This window comes from Papio anubis, chromosome 11, assembly GCF_008728515.1.
Source record: "Papio anubis isolate 15944 chromosome 11, Panubis1.0, whole genome shotgun sequence".
NCBI classification, from domain to species: Eukaryota; Metazoa; Chordata; class Mammalia; order Primates; family Cercopithecidae; genus Papio; species Papio anubis.
In genome coordinates, this window is record NC_044986.1 from 104540494 (window position 1) to 104559959 (window position 19466).

General features: G+C 47.1%; 1 protein-coding gene across 15 annotated transcripts in view; it reads right to left on the reverse strand.

Moving 5' to 3' along the window:
- MLLT10 (MLLT10 histone lysine methyltransferase DOT1L cofactor) overlaps positions 1–19466 on the reverse strand; it is a 228829-nt gene that overhangs the window by 200100 nt on the left and 9263 nt on the right. For 6 of the 15 annotated variants that reach the window (XM_021943939.2, XM_021943938.2, XM_031652462.1 and 3 more), the window contains exons 1-3: positions 18819–19162; positions 18530–18689; positions 14105–14184 (exon numbers count right to left, since the gene is read on the reverse strand). In XM_021943939.2, the coding sequence (XP_021799631.1) occupies positions 14105–14184; positions 18530–18689 (240 nt within the window). In that variant the 5' untranslated portion in view covers positions 18819–19162. Of the gene's footprint in view, positions 1–14104; positions 14185–17666; positions 17992–18529; positions 18690–18818; positions 19195–19466 lie in introns of those variants that run through there. The other 9 variants (XM_021943935.1, XM_031652461.1, XM_021943949.2 and 6 more) reach the window with 6 other exon arrangements.

Consider the following 19466-nt stretch of genomic DNA (forward strand, 5'->3'; position numbering starts at 1 on the left):
CAATTAGAAATCAAAGATAAGTTGGCCGGGCACTGTGGCTCACACCTATAATCCCAGCACTTTGGGAGGCTGAGGCAGGCAGATCATGAGGTCAGAAGTTCGAGACCAGCCTGACCAACGTGGTAAAACCCCGTCTCTACTAAAAATACAAAAATCAGCCGGGCGTGGTGGCACGCACCTGCAATCTCAGCTACTCAGGAGGCTAAGGCAGGAGAATCACTTGAACCCCTGAATCTGGGAGGCAGAGGTTGCAGTGAGCTAAATTGCACCACTGCACTCCAGCCTGAGTGACAGAGCAAGACTCCATCTCAAAAAAATAAACAAATAAATCAAAAATAAATCTGAAAACAATTTTTAATTGTTTTCACATAATTTTTAATTATGTGAATAAAGGTAAATCTCCAGGTGTCAGAAATAAAAAAGAATTTTAAAGCTAAATGAGGCCAGGCACGATAGCTCACATCTGTAATCCCAGAACTTTGGGAGGCCGAGTCAGGCAAATCACTTGAGGTCAGAAGCTCGAGACCAGCCTGGACAACATGCAAAACCCCATCTCTACTAAAAATACAAAAATTAGCTGGGCTTGGTGGTGCCCATCTGTAGTGCCTCAGGAGGCTAAGGCAGAAGAATCGCTTGAATCCAGGAGGCGGAGGTTGCAGTGAGCTGAGATAGCATCACTGCACTCTAGCCTGGGTAACGGCAAGACCCTGTCTCAAAAACAAACAGCTAAAGGAATCAGTATTAATTGAAGCTGAGGCAGTTAACGAAGCTATCAGAAACAATACTTTAGAGGGTAGGACTGACTATGACAGCAACATAGACTAAAGATACGGAGAAAAGCTCTAACTGGGTTCCCTACACAAGGACAAGAGCTGATAAGGGCCCATGTCATAACAGGAAGAGACTCTAGAAAAACATGCCCTGGACTACTAAGACTAGAGAAGCTGCACAGAAATTAGATGCTTGCTCCAGACATGAGTAGATGAGTCATTCTAGAAATCCAAGGGGATGCTGAGAGAAGGTATGGGGCCCAAAATCCATTATCTAAAGGATGCAGAAATTCAAGTCAAGAAAAAAACTTAAGAGACTGGCCTGGAGCAATGAACCCCATTAGGCAAACTGTAACAGATTCTGCAGCTATCAATCCCAGTCCATTTTCTCCTTCTTCCCTACTAACAAAACTCTCACTTTAACCAGTTTATCAATGGGTCCAACTTTATGATCGCATTTTGCAGGCTCCATAACAATTAAGAGCCAGTAAAATTAAACATAAATTGTTGAGCGGAGCCTCAAGAATTAATTTAAGAGTACAACTCAGGGCCAGGCACGGTGGCTCACGCCTGTAATCCCAGCATTTTGGGAGGCCAAGGCAGGCAGATCACCCGAGGACATGAGTTCGAGACCAGCCTGGCCAACACGGCGAAACCCCATCTCTACTAAAAATACAAAAATTAGCCAGGCGTGGCGGCACATGCCTGTAATCCCAGAGACTCGGGAAGCTAAGGCAGGAGAACCCGGGAGGCAGAGGATCGCAGCCACCGTGCTCCAGCCTGGGTAACAGAGCAACTCTCTCTCTCAAAAAAAAAAAAAAAAAAGAGTACAACTCAGTTAGAGAAGCACACTTGAACCTTACTCTCTCCCCTTTCTCCCCTTCTTTCTGCCTGGAACTTATTTTGTAGTCACAATGACTGCAGTTCCAGCTGCTGTGCTTTGACCATGGGAGAACCCTGAATATGAAAACTATGCACTAAGGATGATCCAGTAGGAAGAAAGAAAAAGCATACTCCCTAATGACTTAAGAGAGCTGTCATAAAAGCTTCAAAATGTCTTTTGCTTTTAAGTAAAAAACTAACTGGCCGGGTACAGTGACTCACGCCTATAATCCCAGCACTTGGGGAGGCCAAGGCAGGCGATCACGAGGTCAGGAGATGGAAACACAGTGAAACCCCATCTCTACTAAAAATACAAAACATTCGCCAGACATGGTGGCAGGCACCTGTAATCCCAGCTACTGGGGAGGCTGACGTAGGAGAATTGCTTGAATCCAGGAGGTGCAGGTTGCAGTGAGCCAAGATTGCGCCACTGCACTCCAGCCTGGGTGACAAAGCGAGACTCCGTCTCAAAAAAAAAAAAAAAAGAATAACCTCCTGACTTTAGAAACCATTATAATCTGGTCAGCCAAATACAATTCTTAAAAGACAGAGAGCAAAGGCAAAAACCCCACAGTGACATCTTCACAACTCATGGTAGAGGAACAGCAATCCCAAGAAAGACAACTCCACCTGAAGATTTTTAGTAGAGACGAGGGTTTCTCTGTGTTAGCCAGGATGGTTTCGATCTCCTGACTTCGTGATCCGCCCACCTCAGCCTCCCAATGCAGTCAAACCTCCCTTGCAGTCAAAAATTGCACAATATATGAAGACGTCTATCACCAGAGTTAACAGATGAAAGAATTCCAAAATCTGAGAATCTTTACAATAAGTATGTTTTAAATGTTCAAATAAAAAAACCGAATATAATTCTTCAAACAATAAAGCAAGATACCCTGAAAAAAGAGACAAATTGAAAAATAAAATCACACAAATATTCTAGAAATAATTTACTCAGAAAAAAATTAATTCATTGAATTAAAAATAAGCATAAATCTGAAGACAGAATTAAAGATATTATCCATAATGCAAAGATAAGATAGAAAGGCCGGGCACGGTGGCTCACGCCTGTAATCCCAGCACTTTGGGAGGCTGAGGTTGGCGGATCACGAAGTCAGGAGATCGAAACCATCCTGGCTAACACAGAGAAACCCTCGTCTCTACTAAAAATACAAAAAATTAGCCGGGCGTAGTGGCGGGCGCCTGTAGTTCCAACTACTCTGAAGGCTGAGGCAGGAGAATGGCGTGAACCCAGGAGGCGGAGCTTGCAGTGAGCCGAGATCGCGCCACAGCACTCTAGCCTGGGCAACAAAGTGAGACTCCATCTCAAAAAAAAAAAAAAGATAAGATAGAAAACACGAAAAACAAATTAAAAGACACGAAAAACAGAATGAAAATCTCAAACATATGCCTAAAAGTTCTAGGAAAAAAGTTAATGAGAAGGTTACAGTATTTGAAGAGATAGAGTAGAATATAAAAAATGGAAGGACACTGAGTCCTCAGAATGAAAAAGCAGACCAAGTCTCAAACAGGATAAACAAACTCAAAAGACTGTTTATCAACCAACAGACACCAGAAGACAAACTAGAATGAAATCTTTAGTTATAGGAAAATAGCTATTATCAAAGGATTCAAACTAGCTCCCGAGAGAGCAAAATGATGAAATTCGTAGACACAAAAAGACTAATATAGCTGGCCGGGCGCGGTGGCTCAAGCCTGTAATCCCAGCACTTTGGGAGGCCGAGACGGGCGGATCACGAGGTCAGGAGATCGAGACCATCCTGGCTAACACGGTGAAACCCCGTCTCTATTAAGAAATACAAAAAACTAGCCGGGCGAGGTGGCGGGCGCCTGTAGTCCCAGCTACTCGGGAGGCTGAGGCCGGAGAATGGCGTGAACCCGGGAGGCGGAGCTTGCAGTGAGCTGAGATCCGGCCACTGCACTCCAGCCTGGGCGACAGAGCGAGACTCCGTCTCAAAAAAAAAAAAAAAAAAAAAAAAAAGACTAATATAGCTTTCTTACTTATTACTTACTAGCCTCAGACCCTGAGAAAAAATATCAAAACCTTCAAAAGAAAAAAAATGAACCCATAAACAAGAAAAATAAAAGGCTAGATTGAACAAAAACATCAGTAATATTAAGCCTAAAATAACTTTTTTTTTGTAAACACATTATTATTTAAAAGATTCAAAGTAAGACACACAGTGGCTCAAGCCTGTAATACCAGCACTTTGGGAGGCCGAAGAGGGAGAATCACCTGAGGTCAGGAGTTCAAGAACAGACTGGCCAACATGGGGAAAACCCATCCCTACTAAAAATATAAAAATTAGCCGGACGTGGTGGCATGTGCCTGTAGTCCCAGCTATTCGAGACACTGAGGCATGAGAATCACTTGAACCCATGAGAATCACTTGAACATGAAAAGGCGGAGGTTGCAGAGAGCCAAGATCACACCACTGCACTCCAGCCTGGGCAACAGTGAGACTCCATCACCAAAAAAAAAATGGAGTAATTCTAGCTAATCAGACGGCTAAAGTGAGAGGATCACATGAGCCCAAGAGTTTCAGACCAGCCTGAGCAACACAGTGAGACCCTATCTTAAAAAAAAAAAACTAAACAAAACAGTAGAATAATAAAGACAACAATACAACAATAACACAGATTGTGCAAGGGAAAAAGAACAAAGGGAATCAAGGCATCCCAAGGACCTTCGCTTTGTTGAAAAGGAGTACGGATATTAAGACTCAGAAAAACATTAAGTATGCATGTTAGAACTTTTAAGTGCAATCACTAAAAGAAAAGAAACAGAGCATATGACCTCCAAATCAGCAGAGAATTAAAATAAAAGAATGAAGGGGTCAGGCGGGACAGCTCATGCCTGTAATCCCAGCACTTTGGGAGGCCAAGGCAGGAGGATTACCTGAGATCAGGAGTTCGAGACCAGCCTGGCCAACATGGTAAAAACCCCATTTCTACTAAAAATACAAAAATTAGCCAGGAGTAGGACTGGGCGCGGTGGCTCATGCCTGTACTCCCAGCACTTTGAGAGGCCCAGGCAGGCGAATCACCTGAGGTCGGGTGTTCAAGACCAGCCTGGCCAATATGGTGAAACCCCATCACTACTAAAAATACAAAAATTAGCTAGGAGTAGGGCCAGGCATGGGGGTTCATGCCTATAATCCCAGGACTTTGGGAGGCCGAGGCAGGCAGATCACCTGAGGTCGGGAGTTCGAGACCAGTCTGACCAACATGGGGAAACCCCATATCTACTATACAAAATCAGCCAGATGTGGTGGTGCATGCCTGTAATCCCAGCTACTCCGGAGGCTGAGGCAGGAGAATAGCTTGAACCTGGGAGGCGGAGGTTGTGGTGAGCCAAGATTGCGCCATTATTCTCCAGCCTGGGCAACAAGAGCGAAACTCCATCCCAAAACAAACAAAAACAAAAACAAAAAAATTCACTGGGTACCTGTAATCCCAGCTACTCAGGAGGCTGAGGCAGAAGAATCGCTTGGACCCAGGAGGCAGAGGTTGCAGTGAGCTGAGATTGTGCCACTGCACTCCAGCCTGGAAGACAGAGACCCTGTCTAAAAAAAAAAAAAATTAGCCAGGAGTGGTGGGGTGTGCCTGTAGTCTCAGCTACTCGGGAGGCTGAGGCAGGAGAATCGCTTGAACCTGGGAGGTGGAGGTTGCAGTGAGCAGAGATCACACCGCTGCACTCCAGCCTGGGCCACAGAGTAAGACCATCTCAAAAAAAAAAAGCAAACTAGAATATTTAAAATCTAAAATGTCCTCTCTGCCCAGGAACGGTCATTCACACCTGTAATCTTAGCACTTTGGGAGGCCAAGGCAGGAGGGACTGCTAGAGCCCAGGAGTTCGAGACTGGCCTGAGCAACACTGTAAAATCCAGTTTCTACTAAAAATACAAAAACTAGCCAAGCATCGTGGCACATGCCTGTAATCCCAGCTATTCATGAGGCTGAAGCACAAGAATCACTGGAACCCAGGAGGCAGAGGTTGCAGTGAGCCGAGATCACACCACTGCACTCCAACCTGGGTGAAGGAGCCAGACTGTCTCGAAAAAAAATTAATTTTTTAAAATTCCTCTGTACCTCATCAAAATTATATCAGTAGATAAAATTTCTAGTAAGTCACTTCAGCCTGTAGTAATTCAGAATAAATGCTCGCTAAATAAAAAATAGGTCGGGCATGGTGGCTCACGCCTGAAATCCCAACACTTTAGGAGAACAACACAGAAGGATCTCTTGAAACCAGGTGTTCGAGACCAGCCTGGGCAACATAATAAGACCTTGTCTTTACCAAAAATTTTTAAATTAGTGGGACATAGTGGTACGTGCCTACAGTCCTAGCTACTCAGGAGACTGAAGTGAGAAGATTCCTTGAGTCCCAGAGTTCGACGTTGCAGTGAGCTAAACTCGCACCACTGATTCCAGTGTGGGCAAAGAGTGAGACCCTGTCTCTAAATACATAAATACAAAAAAAGTCATGAGAAAGTGTGTTTAATTTTCTATTTTGGGAGACAGGGTGCTTTTTCTAAATAATGAATGTCTATCTACAAAGAACTTCCCTTAAAAACCAAACTTTCCTCAACCTCATTTCCTTTCATTTTTCTCTTTCCTTATATTTTCCACACAACAATCAAATCCTCGGCCGGGCGCGGTCGCTCACGCCTGTAATCCCTGCACTTTGGGAGGCCGAGGCGGGCGGATCACGAGGTCAGGAGATCGAGACCATCCTGGCTAACACGGTGAAACCCCGTCTCTACTAAAATACAAAAAATTAGCCGGGCGCGGTGGCGGGCGCCTGTAGTCCCAGCTACTCGGGAGGCTGAGGCAGGAGAATGGTGCGAACCCGGGAGGCGGAGCTTGCAGTGAGCCGAGATGGTGCCACTGCACTCCAGCCTGGGCGACAGAGTGAAGACTCCGCCTCAAAAAAAAAAAAAAAAATCAAATCCTCTACTGTCTTCCATGCCCTATAACCAGGGTTCTACCCAAACGAAGAAGCTGTATTGGCTGTTTCAAAAACTTTTCTTAGCCCTTCAGCATTCCTGGCAGCACCGTTACTATCAACTTTTCTTTCCTGAACACCTAGTTGTCTCTGTGGCTGTCTCTGTGGCGACTATACTTTTTAGGTTGTTTTCCTGACAGTTCACTATCAATCCTTGGTAATCAGTTCTCTTACTCTCCCAAATGTAAACATTTCTCCTCTCTAGAAAAAAAAAAAGGCATGTGGTTCCCAGTTTTCCCTCTATGCAGCTTCAACTCTGACTTCACTCTGTAACTATATCCTAAATTTCCAATACAATAATCTTTTTTTCTTTTTTTTGAGATGGAGTTTCGCTCCTGTTATTCAGGCTGGAGTGCAATGGCGCGATCTCGGCTCACCACAACCTCCGCCTCCCAGGTTCAAGCGATTCTCCTGCCTCAGCCTCCCAAGTAGCTGGGACTACAGGCATGTGCCACCACACCTGGCTAATTTTGTATTTTTAGTAGAGACGGGGTTTCTCCATGTTGGTCAGGTTGGTCTCAAACTCCCGACCTCAGGTGATCCACCCGCCTCGGCCTCCCAAAGTGCTGGGATTACAGGCATGAGCCACCACGCCTGGGCTCCAATACAAAAATCTTAGCAGCATCAAAACCAACATGCCCAAAATAGGTCTTTCTTTACTCTTCACTTGCTCTCCTTCCTCTACTACAACTGCTCTAATATTTTTTAACAGTATCACCATTAATGAGTGAGCACCTTGATATCTAAGAATCATCTTTGATTATTCCCTTCCCTTTACCTAATATCCATTTCTGTCATTTCATCCTTCAAAATGCTCCCTTCTTTTCTACTCCCTTTCTATTCTCACATCTTTATAGTAGTAGCATCCTAAGTCCATCTCTAACCTTCCCTTTCAAGTTCATTCTATATAGCACCAATTTACTTCTCTGAAAATGCTCCTTTACTTTTCTGAACCTTTACTGCTCAGTATCTGTCAGGGTACTGCCAGGTCATAATCCCCCTTCCCTGAGAAGTGAACTATCTCCAGTGCACAGAGTTCTTCCTCTGTCTGAGTAACTTGACCTTATTGTCTCACCATAGCAAAATGGTCCAGAGTTAGGTACCTCATCCAAGCCAAACCAAAGTTGGGTTTTTGTTTTATTGTTTCTTAAAGGAACATGAGATTGGGACTGAATTTACTCGCTTTTGAGACAGGAGATGGAAAATATCAGGAGCTGAGCTATCGTCATCTTTCACCAGAGAAGGCAACATGGTGGTTAAGAGGTAACATAGTGCCGGGCGCGGTGGCTCAAGCCTGTAATCCCAGCACTTTGGGAGGCCGAGGCGGGCGGATCACGAGGTCAAGAGATCGAGACCATCCTGGCTAACACGGTGAAACCCCGTCTCTACTAAAAATGCAAAAAATTAGCCGGGCGAGGCGGCGGGCGCCTGTAGTCCCAGCTACTCGGGAGGCTGAGGCAGGAGAATGGCGTGAACCCGGGAGGCGGAGCTTGCAGTGAGCCGAGATCGCGCCACTGCACTCCAGCCTGGGCGACTAAGCGAGACTCTGCCTCAAAAAAAAAAAAAAAAAAAAAAAAGAGGTAACATAGTGGTTAAGAGCTTAATCACATTCCAGACTCTCATAAAACATCTGTTTCTCTTAAAACTATAGTATCCTTACCCGTAAAATGAGAATAACATCCACCTCATAGATGTGATAGGATGCTTAAATGAAATAACTGGCAAAAAACATTTAGCACAGTATGTGGCACAGAGTAAACACTTAAAAAGTTAGCTACTCATTGTTGGAACAAGTAGCATAGTAAATCTGCAGAAAAAAAAGAATGGAAGCAGGTATGCAGACAAAAGTAGAAAAAAGATTCCTAAGACTAATTCATGTCCCTTTCTGGGTCAAATACATTTCCATGTTAGGGTTCTTGGCTCCTGTGTCCTTATAAGACAATGCCCTTTCTTTGCTTATCTGTTTCTTACAAAGGACCTGCCTTTTATAATTATACACTACAGGCTGGGCACAGTAGCTCACAATGGTAATCCCAGCACTTTGGGAGGCCGAAGCGGGCAGATCACCTGAGGTCAGGAGCTTGAGACCAGCCTGACCAACATGAAGAAACCCCATCTCTACTAAAAATACAAAACTTAGCTGGCCGTGGTGGCACAAGCCTGCAATCCCAGCTACTCGGGAGGCTAAGGCAGGAGAATTGCTTGAACCCAGGAGGCAGAGGTTGCGGTGAGCCAAGATCATGCCATTGCACTCCAGCCTGGGCAACAAGAGCTAAACTCCGTCTCCAAAATATATGTGTATATATAACACACGTATATTTTATATATATATATAATCACACACCACAGGAATGTAGAAAAGGTTATGCTTTTGCCTCTTCTTTAAAAATCCATGGCCAGGCAACGTGGCTCACGCCTGTAATCCCAGCACTTTGGGAGGCTGATGCGGGGGGATCACCTAAGGTCAGGAGTTCAAGACTAGCCTGGCCAAAATGGAGAAGCCCTGTCTCTACTAAAAACACAAAAATTAGCCAGGCATGGTGGCACGTGTCTGTAACCCCAGCTACTGGGGAGACTGAGGCAGGAGAATCGCTTGAATCCGGGAGGTGGAGGTCGTGGAGTAAAAATACAAAATTTAGCCGGGCATGGTGGCAATTGTCTGTAATCCCAGCTACTCTGGAGGCTGAGGCAGGAGAACTGCTTGAACCCGGAAGGTGGAGGTTGCGGTGAGCCAAGATCACGCCACTGCACTCCAGCCTAGGCAACAAGAGCTAAACTCCATCTCCAAAAAATATATATATATGTATATACACAATATACATATATATGTATGTACATATGCAAATATACATAATGTATATTACAAAGGTTGTGGTGAGCCGAGATCGCGCCATTGCACTCTAGACTACGCAACAAAAGCGAAACTCCATAACAAAAAAAAAAAAAAAAAACTAGCCAGGCATGGTAGCAGGCGTCTGTGTCTGTAACCCCAGCTACTCTGGAGGCTGAGGCAGGAGAACTGCTTGAACCCAGGAGGCGGATGTTGCAGTGAGCCAAGATCACGCCATTGCACTCCAGCCTGGGCAACAGAGTGAAATTTTGTCTCAAAAAAAAAAAAAAAATCCTTAATGTCACCCACATCCCACCAAATGATGTTAAAATAAAATGCCCTCCCACAAAAACTTCTTTTTCTTAAAGAGACAGGGTTTCACTTTGTCACCTGGACTAGTGTGTAGTAGTGTGATTATAGCTCATTGCAACCTCAAACTCATGGGCTCAATGGATCCTCCTGCCTCAGCTTCCCACATAGCTAGGACTACAAGTACATCACCACATGTGGCTAATTTTTTTTTTCTTTTTGTAGAGATAAGGTGTCACTATGTTGCCCAGGCTGATCTCCAACTTAGGTGTGATCTCTCACCTTGGCCTCTCAAAGCACTAGGATTACAGGCACAAGTCATGGCACCCAGCAGCATCTAATATACTTTTTTTTTTTTTTTTGGAGACAGTTTTATTCTTATGCCCAAGCGGGAGTGCAATGGCACGATCTCAGCTCACTGCAACCTCTGCCTCCTGGGTTTGGGCGAATCTCCTGCCTCAGTCTCCCAAGTAGCTGGGATTACAGGTGTATGCCACAATGCCCAGCTAATTTTTTATATTTTTAGTAGAAACGGGGTTTTACCATGTTAGCCAGGCTGGTCTCAAACTCCTGAGCTCATGTGATCTGCCTACCTCAGCCACCCAAAGTGCTGGGACAGGCTTGAGCCACTGCACCTGGCCCTAATACACCTTTCAAGATAACTACTTTATTCACATTGACACTTTGACCATGTCCTTAGAGAGAATAAAAGAGAAGCAGGTAACAAGTGGCATTTGAGGCAAATGATGCTGGCATTCTGACACTCCCTATTCATTATCTTCTCTCTCTTAATACCCACCTTATTTTCTTATCTCTTCCAGCCTTCAATCTACTGTGACACCCCCCGGAACAGCCACATCTCCTTGTCCGTGTTTACTAATAAACCATAGGTTCCACTGTGTAGTGACCTATTTACCACAAACCGTAACATGACACAAAGAAAAAAAAGTCAGAGTAGCTCTATAAAGAATGGCCATGCGCGGTGGCTCAAGCCTGTAATCCCAGCACTTTGGGAGGCCGAGACGGGCGGATCACAAGGTCAGAAGATCGAGACTATCCTGGCTAACACGGTGAAACCCCGTCTCTACTAAAAAATACAAAAAAACTAGCCGGGTGAGGTGGTGGGCACCTGTAGTCCCAGCTACTTGGGAGGCTGAGGCAGGAGAATGGCATAAAACCCAGGAGGCGGAGCTTGCAGTGAGCTGAGATCGCCCCACTGCACTCCAGCCTGGGCGACAGAGCGAGACGCCGCCTCAAAAAAAAAAAAAAAAAAAAAAAAGTTTCACCAAGTCCCCAACTTTCTATGATTGATTTCATCCTCCATTTGCTAAATCCCATTAGAGTAACAGCTGTAATTCTACTAAAGTGCATTCTCACACAGAACCAAAACATACCATCAGAACTATAAAAAAATTGCTCTGGCCAGGCACGGATGCTCACACCTGTAATCCCACCACTTTGGGAGGCTGAGGTAGGAGGACTGCTTGAGCTCAGGAATTCGAGACCAGCAAGACCTCATTTCTAATAAAATTCAGGCCGGGCGTGGTAGCTCACGCCCATAATCCCAGCACTTTGGGAGGCCGCAGCAGGCAGATCACCTGAGGTCCGGAGTTCGAGACCAGTCTGGCCAACATGGTGAAACCCCATCTCTAGTAAAAGTACAAAAATTAGCTGAGTGTGGGGGCGAATGTCTGTAGTCCCAGCTACATGGGAGACTGAGGGAGGAGAATCGTTTGAATCCAGGAGGCAGAGGTTGCAGTGAGCGGAGATGGCGCTACTTCATTCCAGCCAGGGCGACAGAGCAAGAATGTTTAAAAAAACAAAATTAGCTGGGTGTAGTGCTGCAGGTCTGTAAGTCCCAGCTACTTAGGAAGCTGAGGCAGGAGGATCACTTGAGCTCAGGACTTCAAGGCTGCAGTGAGCCATGACTGCGCCACTCCACTCCAGCCTGGAGAACAGAGCAAGACTGCCTCAAAATAATAAAATAAAAATAGCTCTGAGACTCAACATACTTTTATAAGCTACTCAAGCATTCTTTCTTTTTTTTTTTTTTTTTGAGACGAGTCTCGCTCTGTCGCCAGGCTGGAGTGCAGTGGTGCGACCTTAGCTCGCTGCAACCTCTGCCTCCCAAGTCCAAGCAATTCTCCTGCCTCAGTCTCCCAAGTGGCTGGCATGACAGGTGCACACCACCACACCCAGCTAATTTTTGCATTTTTAGTAGAGGTGGGGTCTCACCATGTTGCCCAGGCTGGTCTCAAACTCCTGACCCCAGGTGATCCAACCACTTTGTCCTCCCACAGTGCAAGGATTACAGGCATGAGTCACGGCACCCAGCTCATTATTTCTACTGGTCAAAAATTGCCCAGGCAAATACAAAAGCTTCTGCTTTTGCTATATGCCTAGGTAAAGAAGCTGTAATGTTTGTTTTCTACCTTCAGTCTAATTCCATAATCAACATCAAAAGAAAGGACTTGCTATAACAAGATGTCTTGGAATAAATAATAAATCAATAAACGTAGTAAGATTTAAAAAAAGGAACTATCACATTTTAAATGGTAGTATGTTTGCATAACTAACGAAAATAAAATCTATTTCTGATATTTCCAGAAATCCAAATGGGAAAAATGCTTGTGGCCACAAAGGATAAACACACCTCCCTCATTTTGTTTTTTGTGAGATAGTCTCTCACTCTGTCACCCAGGCTGGAGTCATGGTTCACTGCAGCCTCAACCTCCCAGGCTCAAGCAATCCTCCTGTCTCAGCTTCCAGAGTAGCTGGGACTACAGGTGGAAGCCACCACGCCCAACTAATTTTTTTTTTTTTTTTTGAAACAGTGCCACTCTGTCACCCAGGCTGGAGTGCAGTGGCACAATCTTGGCTCACTGCAACCTCCACCTCCCTCATTCAAGTGATTCTCCTGTCTCAGCCCCCAGAGTAGCTAGACTACAGATGCACACTGCCATATCCAGTTAATTTTTTGTATTTTTAGCAGAGATGGGGTTTTACCATGTCGGCCAGGCTGGTCTCGAACTCCCGACCTCAAGTGATCCGCCCACCTCAGCCTCTCAAAGTGATGGAATTACAGGCATGAGCTACTGTGCCCAGGCCCAACTAATTTTTAAAATTTTTCTTTTGTAGAGACTAAGTTGACCAGGCTGGTTTCAAACCCCTGGACTCAAGCAATCCTCCTGCCTCGGCTTCCCAAAGTGTTGGGATTACAGGTGTGAGTCACTGCGCCCGGCCTATCTCCTTTTTTTTTTCTCTTTCCTGAGAGTCTTGCTCTGTAGCTCAGGATGGAGTGCAATGGCGTAATCTCAGCTCACTGCAACCTCGCCTCCCAGGTTCAAGCTATTTTCCTGCCTCAGCCTCCCAAACAGCTGGGATTATAGGCGCATGCCACCACACCCAGCTAATTTTTCTAACTTTTTTTTTTTTTTTTGAGACGGAGTTTTGCTCTTATTGCCCAAGCTGGAGTGCAATGGCGCCATCTCAGCTCACTGCAACCTCTGCCTCCCGGGTTCAAGCAATTCTCCTGCCTCAGTCTCCTGAGTAGCTGGGACTACAGGTGCACGCCACACCCAGCTAATTTTTGAATTTGTAGTACAGACAGGGCTTCACCATGTTGGCCAGAGTGGTCTCAATCTTTTGACCTCGTGATCCTCCCGCCTTGGCCTCCCAAAGTGCTGGAATTACAGGTGTGAACCACTGCACCCGGCACCTCCTTCATTCTTATAAGAGGTTTACAAAAGTTCTGAAATAAGGTAGCCACCCAAGTAAACAACAACAACAAAAAATATCATTATGTTGGTTTGCCAAAGGGAATGAATGCCTGAAATCAGTGAGTGTTCAAAGTTAAACTATACACCCAAAGATACAGTAAAAAGAATATGATAGTCACTAAAACTACTGTTTTTTTCCCATTAAACAAAACCTAACAGAATTAACAATGTAACTTCCTTATGTTTCTATTTCCATTATATTTTAACTATGATTAACCAGAGAAACCTTCAAACTTCAAGCTTTCTTGATTCTGTAACTAGTTAACAAAGTCCAAATATGACTACATATTTGTTTTCAAAGTATCCAAAATATACTCACTTGATTCCATTTGTTTTTCAGTTTTACAAAATCTGTTTAATACTCCAAGTCAATATTTGTCCTAAATTATCTCTTACATTATGATATTTGAAGAAATGACTGACAACCCCGCAAACTACAACAGGAGTGCAGTTCCTAATTTCCAAAGCTACTCACTAAAGTTTAATGTTTTTGATAAATAGTCCTTACCACTCTGGCTGCTCTCTCCTGAGATTCACATTTCCTGCAAAACCATGGTCCAGTGGGTACTTGAACAATGCCATAGCAAGCTGTTGAAAAATGAAATGTATTAAAATGTTAAGATTCGAAGAACTATGGAAAAATCAAATACCCTTTCAAAGCCCTATTAATCTACCTGTCACTATTCAAGTAAACTACCTCTTTACAAAGTAAAACAGTTCATATCCTATTTATCACACATACAGCTTACTTAATTAAAAAGTAAAAATTTTAAATGCAACTCTTTTGTGTTACCTCATCTAAACAAATCAAGGCTGGGTGTAACGGTTCATGCCTGTAATCCCAGCATTTTGGGAGGTCGAGGTGGGAGGGCTGCTGGAGCCCAGGAGTTCCAGAACAGTCTAGGCAATACAGTGAGACTCCATCTCCACAAAAAAAAAAAAAAATTTTAATTAGGCCAGGCGCAGTGGCTCACACCTGTAATCCCAGCACTTTGAGAGGCTGAAGCAGGCGAATCACCTGAGGTTGGGAGGTGAAGACCAGCCTGACCAACGTGGAGAAACCCTGTCCCTACTGAAAATATAAAATTAGCCAGGCGTGGTGGCACATGCCTATAATCCTACTACTCAGGAGGCTGAGGCAGGAGAATCACCTGAACCCAGGAGGCAGAGGTTGCAGTGAGGTAAGATGGCACCATTGCACACCAGCCTGGGCAATAAGAGTGAAACTCCGTCTCAAATTTAAAAAAAAAAAAAAAAAATTAGCTGGGCATGGTGGCATGTGCCTATAGTCTCACCTCTCCAGGGGGTGGCCCAAGGCTTGTAAGGCAAGGATGCAGAAAGCCAAAAACCAAAACCGTTCCCCCAGCCGGGGAAAAAAGGGAAAAAAAATCCCAAAAAAAAAAAAAAAAAAAAAAGTATGCTTATTTCTAACTACATAATGATGTGAATGCCACAAATGATCTAAGTATACATCACAAATCTAATCACAGTCTTGTTTTAAAATTGGTTTGCAGGCTGGGCGCGGTGGCTCAAGCCTGTAATCCCAGCACTTTGGGAGGCCGAGATGGGCGACTCATGAGGTCAGGAGATCGAGACCATCCTGGCTAACATGGTGAAACCCCGACTCTACTAAAATACAAAAAAAATTAGCCGGGCCTGGTGGTGGGCGCCTGTAGTCCCAGCTACTTGGGAGGCTGAGGCAGGAGAATGGCGTGAACCCAGGAGGCGGAGCTTGCAGTGAGCTGAGATCCGGCCACTGCACTCCAGTCTGGGTGACAGAGCGAGACTCCTTCTCAAAAAAAAAAAAAAAAATTGGTTTTCAAAGTTAATAATTAGCTCAAAACTGAAAATTTTCCAAAATTCTAAAAACACTAATAACCAAGCAGACTTCTGTATGAGCTTGCTAGGCAAAAATCTGAAAATATCTTAAATATTGGAAAGCATTTAAAGAATATAAATTCAGGTCGAGCACGGTGGCTCATGCCTGTAATCCCAGCACTTTGGGAGGCCAAGGCAGGCAGATCACCTGAGATCAGGAGTTCCAGATCAGCCTGGCCAACATGGTGAAACCCCGTCTCTACTAAAAATTTTTCAAAAATTAGCTGGGCATAGTGGTAGGCACCCGTAATCCCAATTACTTGGGAGGCTGAGGCAGGAGAATCAGTTGAACTCGGGAGGCGAAGGTTTCACTGAGCCGAGATCACGCCACTGCACTCCAGCCTGGACAACAAGACCAAAACTCCATCTCAAAAAAAAAAAAATTAGCCAGGTGTAGTGGCGGTGCCTGTAGTCCCAGCTAATCAGGAGGCTGACGCAGGAGAATCACCTGAACCTGGGGGGTAGAGGCTGCAGTGAGCCAAGACTGCCCCATTGCATTCCAGCCTGGGCAACAGAGGGAGTCTCTGCCTCAAAAAAATATAAAGAAAGAGAGAATATAAATTCACAAAGCAGAGTACTAACCCCTGTATGATCACGGCAGAACACAAATTCAGTATAACTTTTTAAAACTCCAACTAGTTAAACTTCTCCAAAAGCTACACTTCTATTTCCTATTAAACATTTGTAGGACCAGGCAAGGCAGCTCATGCCTGTAATCCCAGCACTTTATGAGACCAAGGCAGGCAGATCCCTTGAGTTCAAAAGTTCGAGACTAGGCCAGGCGCAGTGACTCGCGCCTGTAATCCCAGCACTTTGGAAGGCCAAGGCGGGCAGATCACCCTGAGATCCGGGGTTCAAGACCAGCCTGACCAACATGGAGAAACCCCATCTCTACAAAAAAAATACAAAAATTAGCTGGACATGGTGGTCCATGCCTGCAATCCCAACTATTCGGGAGGCTGAGGTAGGAGAATCACTTGAACCTGGGAGACAGAGGTTGCAGTGAGCCGAGATGGCACCATTGCACTCCGGCCTGAGCAACAAGAGCGAAACTCCGTCTCAAAAAAAAAAAAGTCGAGACCAACCTGGGTGACGTGGTGAAACCCCATCTCTACCAAAAATGCAAAATTAGCCCGACATGGCTGTCCTGGCCTGTGGTCCCAGCTACTGGGGAGGCTGAAGTGGGAAGATGGCTTGAGAGGTCAACGCTGCAGTGAGCTGTAATAGCATCCTGCATGCCAGTCTGAGTAACAAAGTGAGACCCTGTCTCCAAAAAAAAGAATTTGTAAAATGTGTCTGACTATAAATGTTCTATCAGTCAAAAAACACAGCATAGGTATCAAAAACAGGGCATAGGTATCCAAAACACAGCGTCAGTGCCCCAAAACTTTATTCAGGTGTACTGCTAGGAAGGAAAATTTAAGATTTCAATGAAAATTTTCTATACTGGAAAACAGAAATTACTATCAAATTTTGATAGTTTATCATCCAATTCATAATAAATGGCCTTCAAAATGCCAGTGAACACGGGTTGACCTTAAAATCAGTATCTGGTTTTGTCACACATTGTATTCACTCCCTAAAAAAGCAAGACATGTAACTTTGCTCTTCTTTAAAAGTCCACGGCCAGGCGCAGGGGCTCACGCCGTTAATCACAGCACTTTCGGAGGCCGAGGCAAGAGGATCACCTGAGGTCTGGAGTTTGAGACCAGCCTGGCCAACATGGCGAAACCCTGTCTCTACAAAAAAAATACAAGAAATTAGCCGGGTGTGCTAGGGTGTGCTTGTTATCCCAGCTACTCGGGAAGCTGAGGCAGGAGAATCAATCGCTTGAACCAGGGAGGCGCAGGTTGCAGTAAACTGAGATGGCGCCACTGCACTACAGCCTGGGTCTCAACAAAACAAAAAGTAAAAAAATAAAAGTCTGGCAACAGCAGCATTCTCAGAGTAAGTTAGTTCACTACCTCAGAATCATCACCACTGCATCTAAGTCTCCCTTCCCAAGTGTGACATTCGTTTCTCTACAAAATGCACTTTAGCACATGTTCAAATTTTTCTGTCTTCCCTTTAGCGGTAGTCCTTTCCAATAGACGACTAAAAATATCTGCATCACTTAATGCCAGATTCAGAAATGCGAAGGGACATAGAGCCACCAAAAAAGAATGTAGACTGTTTTGTCCTGGATTCCTTACCACGTGAAATGGGGACAAGTCGGCCACTTCAAAGGCCAGAAAAGTATCTTATTAGTGTCCTCGGCCTTCTTGTATATCCAAAAGCCTCACCAACTGCTAACAACCAGAAATAAACTAAGAGGCTCCCCAAAAGTCACTTAGCACCGCCACCTCTTCTCTTCAGCCACCTAGGCTGGTGGTGGCCTGCCGCGGCCACCCCACAGGCGCTGCAGCAGCCCCGCCATTCCCGCACAGTCAGCAACGGACTCTGCCATCTCCTCCGCAGGCAGCTACCGGGCAGCGGTAGGGCCCGTCGGGGTGCAACGGGCCCCGCATCCCTACCCATCTAAAGAGGCGAGGCGACTCCCGGCCTCCCCGCCCTAGCGCCCAGTTCCCGAGCCCGTCTCCACGCCACAGGAAGTCTGCAAACACTGCGGCAGACAGGCGGCGGCAGGCCAGAGAAGAGGAGGACACTCCACTCTCCCAAACCCACTCCCCATGGCCCCAGCGACCCCAGGAGGGGCGCGCGCCGCCCCCGCCCCCGCCCCCGCCCCCGCCCCCGCCCCCAACCAGCCCGGATCTCGAGGGCGCGGCCGCCGCCCTGCCCCGCCCCGCCGAGTCAGCAGCCCCCGGCCCCAGGCACAGGCGGCGGCCGAATGACACTTGAGAGAGTGAGAGCGGAATCACATGACAGTCCGGGCCACACGCACTTTCTCCCACATGCGCGGCCCACACCCCCCGCGCCCTGGCGCGGACCCTCCGCGTCCCTCCCGCGGCCGCGGCACGGGGCGGGGGCGGGGGCGCCGGCGGTTGCGGCCCAGGTGGGGGCGGCGGTGACCGTTGGGCGAAGGCCGGCGCGCCCCGGCGGGCGGTTGGGTGTTTACCTTGATGCACCGCGACGCTGCAGCCGTGCCCGTCGCAATAAACCAGCGGGTTCTCGGCCCAGCCTCTCTCGTCTGAGCAAACGCAACAGCCTCCAATCATCTCCTTCATACTATGGGAGACCTCGTCCTCCAGTGACACGGGCCGGTCGCTAGAGACCATCTAAGAGGGAGTTGGGGGGACCATTAAAAAACACATGCAAGCCGATTAGTACTTCCCCCCAACACAGCCCCCCGCGCCCGCCCCGGCGTCCCCCGCCCGGCCCGGCCCTGCCGCCCACCGCTCGCTCACTCGGGCTTTGCCGCTCAGTCACTCACGTTCCGCACAGGAGTCAGGAGCCATGTCCTTGCTGATTCCCCCCACCTCCCCTCTACCGCCTCCTCCGCCTCCTCCTCCTCCTCAGCGTCTTCCCTCCCCACCTCCACCCGGCCGCTAACGCGGGCGCCCGGAGAGGGCACACATAATCAAGTAGGCCTCCGCACAGGCGCACTCGGGGGGGGCTCCCGCTGGGCCAGGGGCAGCGAGGGAGGGGAAGGGGGCTGCGCTTCCTCCTCCGAGCGTCACTCGGCGTGCGCGCCCGCCCTGCGGCCGGCGTGAGGGAGGAGGCCCGGGCGAGGCGAGCCCTGCGTGCGCGCCGCCGTGGCCGGCCGGCTGCCCCCGGCCTACCTCTGGGGCCCCGTCCCCCTCCCCCGCGCCGTTCGCCGCCGCCGAGGTGTGCTAGGGGTGGGCGCGAGGGGAGCCGGCGGCGCGCGGAGGCCGGAATGAGCCGACGCGAGGGCGCGGGGGCGCGCACGCGGGGGCGGGGACGTTAGGGCCGCCCTCTGCAGCGCTGGTGGCGCGGGCCGCGTGTGCTCGTCGGGAAGAGGCCTGGGAGGTGGCGGGGGAGGCGGACTACCAGGGCTGGGAAGGGGTTTTCTCAGAATCGCCAGAGGGCACTCC